Raw genomic sequence first — 16,288 nt, 5'->3', positions numbered from 1 at the left:
ACGACGCTGTATCAACTATTGGGTTATTTAGCATAGATGAGATTGGTGATAGCGAGATGAGGCTCAGGATTCGTTATAGATTACGTCACATTTGGCTTACTGTTGGAAAAAACCTCGGAAAAGATCCAACCAGGTAATCAATCCAAGCGGGGATCGAACCCGCGTCTTAGCGATTGAGCTACGCCAGTGGCTATTTAGATTTAGACTTAGGCCTACATTGTACTTTAAATTACGTGAATATCTATTTTATTACAAAATATTTACAGTACAGATTTAGGATTATATCATACTTAAAAGTATGTTAATATCTATGTTACTACAAAATAATTATAAAACTTAATAAAATTGATTTTACAGTTAACTACATATGAAAGTTAAATTAAATAAAACAAAGAGGGCGCGCTTCCGAACAGGGGCAGCGGCATTTCCCCTAAGGTTAGAGCTCAGTTTAGGTGTGTGTGTCATATAAACATGCGTCCTATTTTAAATATTTTCTAGCCCCTAATTTTCGATGAATACACACACACCTAAACTGAGCTCTAACCTTAGGGGAAATACAGCTGCCCCTGTTCCGAAGCGCGCCCAATTGCTTTCTTCCTCCATTATTCCCTACTGTAGCCTGGAGAGCACACTTTGAGCAACCCTGGTGCAGAGGTTTACCGAGAGACCTTCATCTTATTCCATCCACAACATTTGTCTTTGCTACATTCAATTTTCCGTCCTCTCATGAGGACTTCTATTCCTTCTTCCCAAGTTTGTTGGGGTCTTCCTTTGGGTTTCTTTCCTTCTATTCTTGCTTGCCAGAACATTTTAGTATACCTCTTATTATTCATTCTGGCTACATGTCCGAACCATCACATTTTTAAACCCAGATTTTTTTATAAGATAGGACTACGTTCTTTGATTCCTGATATTTGTTTCAAAGAATCAAAAATGCTATTCCATCTTGTAGCTCCTGTTCAAAGACCACATATATTTTCTCGGCCAATTTGGGATAATTTCCCAATTTCCATAAAACATTGCACTTATTTATAACAGTATTATGCATTTCTGACAACTTTGCATTATTCGGATTTTTCAACGCCTTATTGATATCAGTAGTAGCACACAAATTCAGTTTATGCGCACTGCATCTTAAAAGAGAAGGTACAGTAGATGAATATTTGGATTATTAATATCTGCGTAAGCCACATCAAGCACTGGATGAATATCACTTCTTCAGAAGTTTCGTAATATTCAGTAACATAACATTCTTCGTCATGCGTCAACCTTATACATTTTGTATTTATCCCAAATTTACGGAATGCTTTTATGAAATTGCTTCCACCATCTGGCAACAGTAGGTGCAATTTTGTTAGCTGTAAGACCAAACTCATGAATTTCAGTAACTAATGCTGTGATATGTTCATAACTATGGGTTCCTTGAAATCGAATACAGGATAAAGGGAATGACTTTCTCTGTAAATCATTTTTTATCCAGTGAATAGTAAGCCCCAAAAAACTCTTCTTGCATCCGGACCAAATATCGGTGGTTGTGCAAATACATTCAATCTTTTCCAATTCCTCTTTTGCTGTAAACATTTGGTTAACATAGATGTCTACGAATAAGTGTCCAACGGCTCATAAGTTTCACTGCAACTATTAAAAATATCAGAAAATCTCAATTAGTAGGCCTATTCACACTAGTAGCTAGGCATATTGAACTAACCTCAAACATGAAGTACCAATATAAATACACTGACTTTCGAACCAGTTAAATAATTGCCTTTAGAAGCAGTTACGCAATATTTACGTGACATATTTATATATTCACATGTAAATATTCGAATAACAAACTTCCGTTTACTCGCATTAAGTAAATACCGGTAAGGATCCCACTGGCAGTGCATGACATGTCCACGCATGCGCAGTTAACACACTCACAACCTGCTCTTGGCCATTCACACGGTCGATGATGCTGCACCGAGCTTCTCGTCTTTTTTACGGCCCTTAAGATCCTGGAGGTCGTCTGTTGCTCCAATAAAGTTCGATTGATAACGTGTTAATATATTCGTATGCTGGAAATCTTGAATTGTTGAAAAGGTACGTTGCAATTTTTGGGTTAAAGATACGATGGAATGATATGTCATACAATTCCTCGCCTCATAATCCCTTCAAGTAAACCGACTAAACTTGGCTGGTATGTATAAAGTTAAAGTAATGTTGAAGACTATATATAATCTTGGAACCTGACAGGAATGCGACGCGACCCTACAGTTAGCGATAGGGACCGCATTAGTGATGCTAGCCTGCTCCAGATGTCTAAAAACTTGTGTTCTCTTCCTACCTCACAGGGGAAGCTGTTGAGCACGTCCTATGTCACCATCGCATCCAGGTGAGGTGTCACTGTTTTCACTACCACTACTGCCATCACCGTCATCAGTATTACTAATGTTATCACTATCACTATCCTGACGTGAGTCCTCTTAAATTTATAATAATTAGCCTTGTAATGTTGGGAACCGATAGGGTGCGTTACAGTGGTTTCAAGTTGACTATTCGTTTACCAGTCAGTACTACGATGCATAAACAGTGTACCTGCTGAATACTCCGTTCGCCAGTCACTACTGTAGCATGCGTAAACAGTGTACCTGCTGAATAATAATGCCGAAGGTTGAAGATTCTCAGACGCATATTTTTGCAGTGGAATTTGGTGAGAGTTTTGAAGAGAATGACGGGAATATTATAATGTAAATAATGCAATATAATTATACGAGACATTGTAGCACAAGAAAATAAAGGAGGAAACTCAAACCCACGAATAATTCTATGATAAATCTTATTCACATAATGAAAGGTACGTAAAAATATATCTATGTAACGTATGTTTACTTTTAAACCTGTCCAGATTTGTTTATGTGCACCTTGTTATTCGTGTAATCGACCGCAGAACCAAGTTAATGTCTTCGTACTAGCTTACGTCCCCGGCCTATGTACCATACTGCAGTCAACTTCTATAATCGGTCCCAAACATTACAAGCCTAATAATTTTATTAATCATATACTGTGTGATTGGAGTCGATGTTTTTCACAGTACCCTATTGTTTTTCTATATTTTCAATGTGTCAACAGAATTCTTCTCAGTTCGTGTGGACACTTATACTCTCATTTTGCAACATTTTCGAAATATCATACTTCCATTCACTCAGGTCTCGTCTATAGAAAACTGATTGTCTCTTGCTCCGGAATTCATTTATTTGCACCAGATATATCGATCTCTAGTGTGTACGATGGGTGAAATTATTTTCAGAACGTCTTGTAATATTGAACACGTGCAATGATAATACTCAAGCCTCAGTACGTTATCTGTTGTTTTTGGTTCCCCTCTTCACTGCACTACCTCACACCGGAAGTTCCAAGATTGGAGTCATCAACAGTAAATGCTATTTCTAAGGTTTTGGTAATATATACTACGATGTTTATGTATAAAAACTGTTGCTCACGAGACTATTCAGGTTGGTGCATAGCACTTCAAATACGGGACTAAAGTAGTTCCCACGTAACGCCTATTCCGCCGCTCGGAGCGCTGTTCGGTTCTAGACATTCGTAGCAGTATACTTAAGTGACATTGACATTAGGGACATTTAAAGGAATCACCGTTGCTTATTAAATCCTTCGTACAATATTTTATGGTCAATAGACGTAATTTCAAAACTTTGACGTCTCAACTATATTAAAATAAATGGCTGTTATTCTTGATCTTAAAAGCGGTATTATAAGCTAAGAAACTATCTTCTTGTTCTGGTCGAGGTGGGTTCCACCAAGTTGGTGACCGGGGGATGCAATGGTGGCTCTGGTGCTTTTCTTTTCGAACATTAATCGACTTATCATCACCCAACCCTTTTCCTTCTCTCGTCTTTCTCATCGCTCTATTCCTCTCCGCCAGCCACCATTGCATGCGGAATGCCCACCACATCATCACAGTCATTTTCACCTCTCCATCCCCGCTGTTTTGTTCTTGCCACGTCCACCATATGACGGGATTTGTTAAGGATGCCTGATGAGGCTTCATTCTCCTTCCCCTTCTAATTATTATATCCATTGTTAGGTTAAGGTTCTTAGGTTTATAATTCCCGTCTCACCAGCGGGTATCTTTCCTATCTCTATGGTCCTGTCCCATGGTTTCGAGCGCGACTTCCGAATTGTGTGGCCCGACATGGCGCCCAGCAACAAAAAAATAGTCGACCCTTTATACTGCCGCTATATGCAAGTTTAGGTGCCGAGCCCGGACCAGAGGTCAAGTACACTCACGTAGAGCCCCAATGGGGACCCGGGGCGATTTAGACGCCCCGGTGACCGACTCTGCTCGCAGGGGTGGATATATCGCTCCGACGTGTTACCGCTCACTAATGGGTGTCGCCGTGTAATCAACCCCAAGTCCCCTGAAGCTGAGCGGTCTCGGATTGCTCCGGCTTTGGTGGGTGAGTCGGAGTTAGCCGAGTAGTCTGGCTGTTGTGTTCAGTGTAGAGTGGGGAGCCACGGGCGGTTATTCCCGTGGTAGGGGCATGAAACTGCGACACGCCTCTGGTGTAAGACTTGCCAATAGGTGTGTAATGACCAGTTTGAATGGTAACTATCGTGAAGTGGGTTGCTTGGGATCGCACTGTGGGAGGTCCTCATAGCCGGCACAGACCGCGAAGAACTTTTAGGTGTCTTTTTCTTCCGCCCCTCACCCCCGGTGGCAGGCTGACGCCGACGGTTCCGTAGGGGGGGGGCAGTTAAAAATAACCTCGCGCTCCTCTTACCCTCCATTAGAAAAATACCACAAAAAACACAAGTTACGAAAAGACAATGCGACTGGTGGTCATATGACGAACACTGCAATGGATTTGGACCCTGAGAATGTACAAGTTAAAGTGCCGCCTCCGAATTTTATTAGTATCACCTTGGACGGAACCGAAAAACTATGACAAATATCAGTCCATTTTACCTGAGGCACATACTCGACCGACTCCTTGGCGAGTCAAAAATGCAACTCGACTACGCAATGGTACTCTCGTCATCGAGATCATATCTCCAAAACAGAGTGAGACGCTGTTGAAAGCGAAGTTGCTAGGGCTTACCCTATTAAAGTCGAACGGCACTCCTCGCTGAACACCACGCGGGGAGATGAGCATACGGATTCTCTGGACGATATGTCTGATGGAGAGATCCAACTACAACTGGCGGACCAGTCCGTGTCCAAGGCTTACCGTTTATTACGTAAGCGGGACGGACAGACTGTTCCCCTGAGCACTGTCTTTTTGACCTTCGGAAAGCCTGTCCTACCATAATACATCCTAGACGGGTACGAGCGTGTCCCAGTTAGTGCGTATGTACCGAACCCAATGCGGTGCTTTAGGTGCCAAAGGTTCGGACATGCGCAAAAACGTTGCACTAATTACATCATATGTGCAAAGTGCGGCGTTGCTGACCATGGGGATTCCTCATATGCCGGCGCCGAGAACTGTGTGAATTGTTCTGGGGACCACGCTGCTAATTCTAAAAATTGCCCGAAGTATATGGTAGAGAAGGATATTCAAGAACTGAGAGTCCCAGAAAGTATAACGTTTTTCGAGGCACGTAAGCATATTTTAGATCAATAGAAAAAGGCGACGGAAAAGTCTTATGCAGCAGTATTGCAGAAGGCAACAAAGGCAATTGATGCATCAACGCAAACGCCACCTCTTGCTAGTATACCTGGGAAGCATGTTGAGAGCGCAACCCAGACGTATGTGGACGCTGCCACTCAGACTGCTGAGTCAGACGACTCGTGTGGCCTTGAAATAAGGCCTTACATTCCAAAAAAGATCCCTACCGTGGCGACAGAGAAAGATTCAAGGCGTGGTAGTTCGCCGCGACGGCGCACTCCCTGTTCGGGTGACGGGTCGAGATCACGATCTCGATCACGATCAGGTGTGCGGCGATCTGCGAGTGAGTCCCCACAGTTGATGGCTAAGCAGTCTCAGTCAACGGAACGAAATCACAGTAAAGATAAGAAGAGAAAATCACCTGTAAAGCCACCATGATGATTTAGATCCACATAATGACTGATAATTTACAGTGGAATATGAATGGTGTACGCAGCAGATATACAGAACTACAACAATTTATCTATCGTGAGAACCCTGCTATTTTATGTCTACAGGAGACATACTTCTGACCTGAACACTCGCTGAATATATCAGGATACAGTGTTCATCGGTACGATCATCTTACTGGTATTCGGGCCAATGGAGGTTGTGCCATCCTACTCCGCCAAAGTATCTTTTCCTCTGTTATCAACATTAACACTCCACATCAATGCGTAGGTGCCAGAATAACTTTACCTACCATTCATTTTTCAATAGTCTTGTGTCTATATGCCCCCATAAACTCCTTTTACTGTAAATGAAAGTGAACATATTATGTTGCAGGGACCTGCTCCATATCTGCTAGTGGGGGATTTCAATGCATCCCACCACTCTTGGGCCTCAAATTCCGATGATGGCAAAGGAAATAACATAGCAGAGGTTTGTACCCATCTAAATCTTGTTACCCTGAATTCACGGGAAGCAACACACCTCTTCTTGGCTTACGGTACATACTCCATGATAGATATCTCAATTTGTAGCCCAGTTTTGTCCACGAATCTCGAATGGTCTGTGTCTTACGATCTACATCGGAATGCGTATATCCGTTTTACGTCCTGCGGAATCTCGCTCTCCAAACTGGGTTATTAAAAAGGCGGACTGTGTCGGTTTTCGGAGTCCATATCGTTCAATGATAACGGACCTCATTCTAGTGCCGAGGTCATGGAAAGCATGAGGCTCTACCCCCATGCCCCCCAAGTACATTCATGGCATATTACAGGGATACCTTTACCCTTTACTCTTATTTACTATTAATTATTAGTGATTATTATTATTATTATTATTATTATTATTATTATTATTATTAATTTATTATTAATTGTCATTAATGGGTGTAATTACTTATCACTGCCACCGGGTATTTACCCATTTGCAGTGTGAATAAATACATATGTAGATATACATGTGGAAAGACCATATGTATAAATTTATGTTAGTAAGAATATAATGTTGAAGGAACGTAGGTAAAGTGTGAAACTAACAGATGGTAGATATTTAACACCAATAATCAGCAATGGACTGTTTGGAGTTAAGTTAATAGCGGAAGTAGAGGATTTATTAGTTAAAGAGACTGATGAGATTGCATACTAATTTTAGGTAAATGTAATAGAAAGTTGTGGTGAAACCCGTGTACAGAAATGTGGTGGTACACCATAACTGGTATAAATGTTGATGACAATACAAATAAATATATAAATATGGATGGAGTTACTTGTGGTTCAAGTATTTTATGCTAGAGTAAGAAAGTATTTATAAGAAGTCAAGTCTGAACGAGTCTCAAATACTGACCAAGTAGCTAGTAAATTTGCTTTTGAATTTAGCGATTTGCAGGGTTTTGACAGGTCTGTTGTGAAAATAGATGTTTACACGAAAATATAATGTGAATTAGATCGTAGCAACTTTTATGAAAGTTTCTCAACTCAGTTTCTATAATTCACTGTCAGTTACATAACCTCTTTTTTCAGTTGTGATGGATTTAATCAAGATGAAACTTGAGGATGATCCGTTGGACTTCCAAGCAAATGATAACATAAACGAAAGAGAAGAGAATAAGGCTTCATCAGAGGTAAAGTGAAATGTTTCCCTGTTTTTTTATTTGTTTGTCTAAAAGTGCCAGAGGAGGATATATTTGTTATAGTTCTGAGTAATGATTAATAACATGTCATACTCCAAAAGACTTTTGCAGAATATAAGTCAGTTTCTTTTACACGTCGCATTTTGTGAATTATTTTCACAAGAAACACCTGGACCATTATCAGTTATTGCCTGTTTCCATACGATCTTGTTCCCTTTTTGCCTTCAATTTTATCTCATTTGTTGCCTATATTGAGAGTGTTATCTAATAATGACCATGCAGAACCATACTAACTGCTATTACAAATTAAGTCAAATTTAAAACAGGGAAATAAAATTATTTATGTTGTAATTTTGTTACTTAGGAAGAGAATTTATCGCATCTGGAAGTGACGGGCATGAAGACAGAATGTGTGGACCACAGTTACGAAATCAAATCAGAGATAAAAGTTGAACACACTCCAGTGCCTACGAGCTTTGCATTCGTGAAGTGTAAAGTTGATGTAAGTTCATTGTCAGTACACAGATATACAATTAGTGCATTTTTAATTACCGTAGTTTCCCCTAACTATGGTCCACATTTTTCACAATTTCTTTGTATAGTGAGTACTATTCATCCAGATTAAGTGAAATTTTTGGCTTCGGATCCTTGTAAGTGTGTATTAAATAAATATTGACATATGTGTTTGAAATTATTTAATTGCAAGTATTAAAGAAATAATAAGCATTGGTACATAGTTGTATTCTGAGTTGCCCAACTATGGTCCACTCATATATTCATGCTTGAAAGCATAAATGGATTATAGCTGGAGCTGTAATTATTCGTAAATCAATACATTGAGTTTCTAATTTAAGGGTAGAAACATAATCTAGCACAGAAATATTAAAAATAAATAAAAAGTACATGGATATATTTTTATTAGTACAAACTGCATAAACTCACATAAACAAATGAAATCTGAAAGTCATTTTCCAGCAATAATGAATAAGTACACTCACTGGCAAAAAAAAAAAAAAGTTTCTCAATTTTGTTTGTTTGTTTGTTTGTTTTATGAGGTGAGAATCAGAAACCCCATTATGAAATGAAAATATTGCTTTCCAAAAACAAACTCTTTTTTATTATGACTTGTGTTAGTATATTCAACACCAAACAATGGACATATTTAAAAGGTGTGAAAACTTACAAATTGTATCAATTTCCTTCCAAATGTTCAACTGATTTTGTGGCCACCCAGATGTTTCTAATAGCGGGTATTGCCTCCCCGTGACTGTATGACTGCTACCATTCGCCGATTCAACCCTTCAATCAAATTCTGAATGACAGTCTGGTCGATTCTATTCCAGTCTTTACTTAGAATATTTGGGAGCTGCTGTAAGTTGCTGTGAGGAGATAGACGACTTCTAACTCGTTTCCCTAGCATTCCGCCACACATATTCAATAGGCTTTATATCAGGACTTCTTGCTGGCCATGTCATCCTATTCAATCCAACATCGTGAAGGAACTCATCCACAATTCTTGTAGCATGTGGGCGAGCATTGTCATGCATTAACAGGGATTTTTCACCAACAAGTGGGGCATATGGTACCACATGTTAAATTAGAACCTCTTAGATGTATCTTGGAGCAGTCAGAGCACCTTCATTAATGAAAACAAGTTCTGTGTGAGCTTCATACCAAATACCACCCCATACCATTACTGATCCACCTTGGAAACTGACACGTGAACTGAAGGTACACGGAGAAAAACGTTCTCCTTCTCCTCTCCACACTCTTTCACGTCCATCTGTAAACTAAATCTCGATTCATCTGTGAAGAGCACTCGTCGCCACTCCCCCCACTCTCCAATTAGCATGATTGTGAGCAAAATGTAATCATTCAACATGATGTTGCTGGAGCAATTCTGGTCCTTTAGCTGGTCTTCTGGATTTCAGGTCACATTCATCCAGACGTCTTCTTAGAGTTCTCTCACTCACGTTAACTTGTCTTATTTCCTGGAGGGCTCTTCTGGTCTCAACAGCTGTGGAATGACGATCTCTTAATGTGTTTAGGATAATAAAATGATCATCACGAGTCCATGTTACTCGTTTTCTCCCTGAACCGGGTCTCCTGGAAGAACCTCCTGTCTCTCTATAATGGTGGTACACCCGTTATATGGTCGATTGAGGAATCCCAAGAACTGCAGCCACATAATGATGACTATTCTTATCTTCTATCACTGCAATCACTTTTGCTGAATCAGTAGGACTTAGCAACATTTATATACAATGAAGTACTCCAATACTGCCTCAAAAGAGCTTACTAGTCTGTAGACTTCTGCAGTTTAGCTTCAAATTAGTCTGAGGAATTTAGACACAATATTGCAAGAAGAACGAATCTTCTTTTTAGATCTTTGTTGGCTATTACGTATTAAAAAATGAATGACTAAATGAACCTCAGCACAGGTGACCCAGTTTTTTTGCCGGTGAGTGTATATTAAAGAAAAGTACGGCATAAAAATAAACTAACACATTCTTATCAAAATAATTATGTACACAAATTCACTAATAATGTTTATTTACCATACTGAGAACTACAATCAGTAAGACCTATACCAATCCTTTGAATCTCCACTTCTCTTGTAATTCTGAAATTGAAAATAGATCTCTCTTTTTCGAGACGCATTTGGGGTCTTCAATTTGTTTTATTATGTTCTCCTTTCTATAAAATAAAATGTCTTCCACTTCTCGCCACCTCAGTAATTGCTGCTTCTTGTCATACATGAAACAACAGCTCCATTGTTCTTCACTTCCAAAACTTTCCCTGGCCACAATTCCTCCTCTTAAGTAACTACCACATAACTATGTGCCTTTATCAGTAATTTAACAGATTTCGTATTCTTTTCCACATCTGACTCACTGTCTGTAAATATGGAGAGAACACTGGAAACATCATAATCTGTATCCAATTCAATTTCATCACTCTCATAGTCACTTACAGGGACGGTTATTTTCCTTCTAACCTGGCATTTTCGTTTTACTGGACCATCATTTGTGCTAGTGCCATTGATGCTGGAACAGCCTGCTTCTTTATTTACTGGACCATTAATGTTAAATGGTGTTTTAGAATGTACTGAGATACCGTATTTGCAGAAGTAAATAATCACATTGATTACATTTAATTAAAACAAATATCTCAAAATTAAATGTAACTATGGTCTACGAACAATTGTGGTACATAGTTAAGGACTGTTTTCTAGCCATGAGGTTAAATATTTTTCACGTAGAGTTCATAACCTCTGCCAGTCTAATTATTACGTGAAAGTAAACACTATATAGGCAGGTTTAATTTTACAAACAATCATCTATCTGTAACTTACCAGTTCTACAGAGGAGAGCTTAATAAAACAGCAAACACAAACTGAATGATTTCGCGTCTTCACGCATTCAATACAACGATGCTCACTGATTTTGGTAAGCATCCATATCATTGCCACGTGTAATGGTAGATGGAAGCACAATATGGGTATCATAATTCCATTACAGTGGCGCCTCAAATGGCAAACACCGAACTCTTGGGGACTAAGTAATACATAATGAGTTTTGGATCATAGTTGGGCGCTTGGATCATGGTTATGTGAAATGAAGGTATGTCCAAACAATTAACATTGTGCAATATTAACTGTTTTCTTGTTTCCAATAGTTTCTAAACTTGAATGGCTTTCATTTTTAGATTTCAAGTAGCTAATAATAAGTCTCAAATGTATATTTCTGGTAGTTAACAGAGAATTATGTTGATTTTATGGAGAAAGGTCTTGTGTCTTGGGACAGGATTTCATTTTCACAAACACAAATTTTTTCCTTTACTGTAATAGTCTAGCAATTACTATGGTAGACATTCATAGATACATTCGAACAAATATATAGGTTTAGTGAAAACTCACAAGAGATTGAAAAGTTTTGTAAATGTGTTAAGAAGTTTATAGAAAAATAATATTAATAATACAGATTTGTTTATAAAAGAGTTGAGTTTCTTTTGTCACAAACAAATCTGTGAAACTACACCACTTTCCTGAGCAGCACATCTGTTGTCCCTTCGCAAGTTGATTCATAGTACATATTCCACATTCAGAATATTATTATATATATCAGCATTAACATCGTTTAGTACGAACTTTCATCTACCATAACTTTCTTTATCTCTTGCAAAACTGGTTTAATAATAGAATAACTCTTCTCAGGTTCTCAGCCAGGTGAGTTGGAGATTAGCTTCCAAGCTTTCGACGGCTAGCTCTGCCATCTTCTTCAGGGAATGAAGAAGATGGCAGAGCTGGCCGTCGAAAGCTAATCCCCAACTCACCTGGCTGAGAACCCGAGAAGAGTTATTCTATATCAAACGCCGGAAAAACCCCCATTCATACATGGTTTAATATTTTACAAGCGTTCATAATGACGATAAATTTCAGATTCCATTCCTCAATCCATTTCGAGATGTGAATCTTTTCAGTCCACTGAAACTATTTGTATTATGTACTATTTTATAGTTATACTGAATAAGGCCAATTTGCGTGTGTGGAGCTAAAACCTATCTTTTCTGCTATCTTATCTGAAAAGAGCAAGTCGTATTAGAGAATTTACATTTTGAGGAAATAAGACTTTCAACAATGATACATCAACTAAACGTATTCATATGTCGGTAAATATATTTTTACTATGCAGTTCTATCAAATATTGTGGCCAATTCTGGTTACATATTTTGCGGGATAATTATACATCTCGTGCACGTGTTTTCAAGGTTGAAACTTGATTCCAGTGCATTTCAATATGGGCAAATAGCCTAAATTTAACTAATACATGAAGGATATATTTCAATGCAGTTTGGGGGATCGAATTCGATTTTGTATAGAAGTCATTAAAACCTTACTGAACAATGAGATTGGATTCATTACGTTTGCAAAGTTAGATCTCTGACAGAAAACCGATGGATGACCTAGATGGTCATGTCTTCATTATTTGCTCACTTTTCCAGGAAGATTTTTTCGATTGGGGCAAAGTTCAGCAGGAACAGAAAGTGCAAGTGTCTTCAGAGGAGGATGAAGTGTTTCCTGAGAGGTGAGTGTACCATACAGTTTACCACTGCCGGCATCAATACACTTTTCTTTTCGCATCTGAATCGTGTATTGTTAGGATCAGTAGTATTTCCATCATTTTGTCCTTGACCTGACATCCTGTGTGCGAGCATGGCTCAACCCCATGTCCTACCACACAGGACTAGTGTGTAATATTTTCATAAAATCATGGTGCAGGAAACAGAAATATAGTCTGCTCTGAGGTAGAAGTCTTTTATAACAATTAAAACGTATCAAACATTTACCTGGTAATCTTGTAATTTCGAACCACATATAGATTACTTTGTTGGAAGAAAATGTTATAAAATCTACTTGTATGTGTAAAGAAATTGTAGATTATTTGAAAATGGTTGAAGTTTTGTATATAAAAATGGATCTGAGAACTTTATTTGCAATAAAAGAATACATAACTGATTTTGAATGTGTCGAAACTGGGAATGTATGCAGTGTTTTTTGTGTACACTTCTTGGTTTTTAATTTATTATGGCAAAAAGTTTCTGTTTTAATCCATCTTCAATTATGATAGTGTTTCCACATTTTGTTGTTGTGTTGGGAATCTTACTTTTGTCTATCTGCCATCTGATTCCGCTATCAGGATAATCTACTCTAATACATTACAAGGAACAGAAATCCATCTCTTTGTTTGGGTTAATGCACCATTACACGACCGTCTTGTTATGTTATCCTGGTTCACTGTGAAAAGTTTGTTATCGACCCCACCTACATTTCAAGTTCTTTCTTGTCTCTCGTAATTAGTCTTATAACAGCTTGAAATATATTATTTCCTTGTCGCTTTTAGAAAAAATGAGTTTACCATAAAGGCTTTGAAAATATAGAACAGATGTGTTTCCAGGCTGGACCTAATTGCTGTCGCGTTCTAGGTGCCATATGGAAATTCTTTGTCCTTCACCAGATGGGAAGGACTTCAGACACATGCGTTTGTTTAGCCTACATGTTTGTATCTTGAATGGACTGAAGATTAGATTGGAATGTTTCCATTGCTGTTAATGAGTAGACAGTTCACAACCAGAGGTGAGAAATTTGTGTGAAATAACAGTCTGTTGGGAGTTGCACTATATCCTGGCGTGCTATGGATGGATATATAACTTTAAATGGTAGTAGGTAGTGCAGGTGAAGGTGGTTATAAACACCATGCTTACTGGAACTCATTTGTCAAGCGTTTCCCACTAATATTTATAGATACAGAAAACACTCTTTATACACTGGGCGGGGTTCGTAGCTTTGTATGATGTCAAGGCTAAAACCATCCAGTACACGAATTTTCCAAAGTAAACTTAAATAAAAGAAGAGTGATGTGAAGTTTAATGTGTGTACTGGCAACGATAGTAACTAATTTAGAGAATTGGTAACGAAATGTAATGATTGTAAACTATCGAATGATCGTGGATAACGAAATTACGCATATTGTTCCTCTTTACTTATTTCTTCTTGGTGCCACTGCCTGAGCAGCTGTGCTCGTAAGTCAGAGATTACAAATGCCAGTCTAACAGTCTAGGATATGGCTACCAGATGTCCCCGTTTCCCGAGGACAGTCACCGAATTTTGCTGTCTGTCCCTGGAAAAACTTTGGTCCATAATGTCCCCAGATTTAAGTTGGCTGCATGTCCGTTCAAATGAAGACTAGAGAACTTAAACAACAAGTTTGATGAGAGCGTAAGATATGAAATATGATTAATATTTTTCCATGATGCATATGTGTAATAATTAAGTTGTGGTAATTAAAATGTAACTAACTTTTCTTCCATATCTTCGGTAGACACTGTGGAAGTATTTATAATAGTTGTAGTTGAAATGTAGTGGCACTCGCTTATTTCGTATGTAGTGCCTTGGATGAAGCTTCAATCTTGTTGAACTGTATTTATTGGAGAAACACTTTAATGTTTCAGGTAATCGTATACAGATCCACGAACAACAGATTATTTTTTAATTGTTTATTTTACGATGCTTTATCAACATCTATGTTTCTCTAGTGTCTGAATGAGATGAAGGTGGTAATGACGGCGAAATGAGTTAAATGAGTTCAGGCTCCAGAGCCGAATATTTTCCAGCATTTGCTCTTAATGAGTACAGGCAAAACCATAACTAGGCAACTTGTCCCAACCGGAATTGATTATGGACCCGCTAGCACATCTTGCCCTGGATGCCAATCCTTTCTGACCCAAAGTTTATCTTTGGCCATACTATCCAAAATCTATAGAAAGTAAGAATATTTATGTAGCCACTTTGTTTTGTCCAAGAAGAAAATCATTTTCAAGTCTACACAGATGATTCATTGATGTTTCTGGCATTTTATCTCTTCCAGGACTAAAGGGATGAAATTGTACTCTTCTTTCATGTGACCAAATGGAATGGAGGCATATTTGTTGGCATTGCTTAAAAGAACACATTTCAAACCACACCTTGAACTGCTATTGATGGAAAGGCAGCACTTGGAGTATATTCTGAGACACTCATTTTCGTCAGAAGGCCTCCGATGTCTTTCCAGACTACTTGGTACTTGTCTTAAGTAAAAATTGGCAGCAAATCCTTTGCTACCTTCAGTGAAATGTAACTTTTGTTCCAGGCTGAATTATTCTGGAGATGAACAATTCAGAGGACTCCTTGGAGAGATTTAGGTCCCTAATCAGGTCACTCAACTTCTCGTCAAAGCATTCACTATGTGAAGTTGTTAGAAATTCACTGTTGCTGTTCTTTATCTTGTGCTATATCACACAGACATACAAGATTCATCTACTCACAGCTATGGTAGCTCATGGAATATGTGCGGCACAGGTCTCATAGCTGAAGGTAGATCAGTATGTGACCTCTTACCACGATTATTTCGATCGACGCCTATGATATTAACCACTGGTACGTCTCTTTCCATTTGTCCACTAGTGCAAATGCTAAATACACGTTTTGAATACAATAAGAGGACTTCATAGTTAGTTAGTGGGGTTTAAAAGGACGCGTCAGCTATAATCATAATAATCGCAATCATTTATTGCATCCACTGATCATATACATGATATGGAACATGTCATAATAGCTACTATGATTATTTGCACCCTAATCTAAAATTCTCCAAAAACAGAAACAAAATACAATAATTTGAATGCTTAAAAGAACTAAAAAGCGTTGTCACGGTTAAACCAAGGCAAACAAATGCAGTTTCAACAGGGTGATGCATAAAAAACATAACAGTGAGCAGCTCACATACTTTAGCTGGTATTTAAAAGGAAGTAATAAAATAATAAATCATATGCCACCAGAAATAAATTATCTGGCTCATTTCTAAAATGCTCGCATGTAAAAGGTCCAAATGTCAAGTGTGTTAAAAACATATATAAAACAACGAATGTGACCTCCGGATGTAAAGGGTCCGGAAGATAAGTAAAACGGATCAATAAAACAATATATCATCCTGTCAAGTCCTGTATTCGATAAAAATCTCAAAAC

The 16,288-nt window shown here is 38.3% G+C and overlaps 1 protein-coding gene across 8 annotated transcripts in view; it reads left to right on the top strand.

The window, feature by feature from the left end:
* Positions 1-1,930: 1,930 nt before the first annotated feature.
* LOC138710297 (zinc finger protein ZFP2-like) overlaps positions 1,931-16,288 on the top strand; it is a 32,343-nt gene continuing 17,985 nt past the window's right edge. The window contains exons 1-6 of one of the 8 annotated variants that reach the window (XM_069841080.1): positions 1,939-2,082; positions 2,334-2,374; positions 6,435-6,530; positions 7,616-7,716; positions 8,090-8,227; positions 12,730-12,812. In XM_069841080.1, coding sequence (XP_069697181.1) covers positions 7,621-7,716; positions 8,090-8,227; positions 12,730-12,812 — 317 coding nt within the window. In that variant the 5' untranslated portion in view covers positions 1,939-2,082; positions 2,334-2,374; positions 6,435-6,530; positions 7,616-7,620. Of the gene's footprint in view, positions 2,083-2,333; positions 2,375-6,434; positions 6,531-7,615; positions 7,717-8,089; positions 8,228-12,729; positions 12,813-13,682; positions 13,862-15,413; positions 16,174-16,288 lie in introns of those variants that run through there. The other 7 variants (XM_069841083.1, XR_011335202.1, XM_069841079.1 and 4 more) reach the window with 7 other exon arrangements.

This window comes from Periplaneta americana, chromosome 12 (genome assembly GCF_040183065.1).
Source record: "Periplaneta americana isolate PAMFEO1 chromosome 12, P.americana_PAMFEO1_priV1, whole genome shotgun sequence".
Lineage (NCBI taxonomy): Eukaryota > Metazoa > Arthropoda > Insecta > Blattodea > Blattidae > Periplaneta > Periplaneta americana.
Note: the sequence above shows the minus strand (reverse complement) of the source record. Positions and strands in the feature narration are given on the sequence as shown.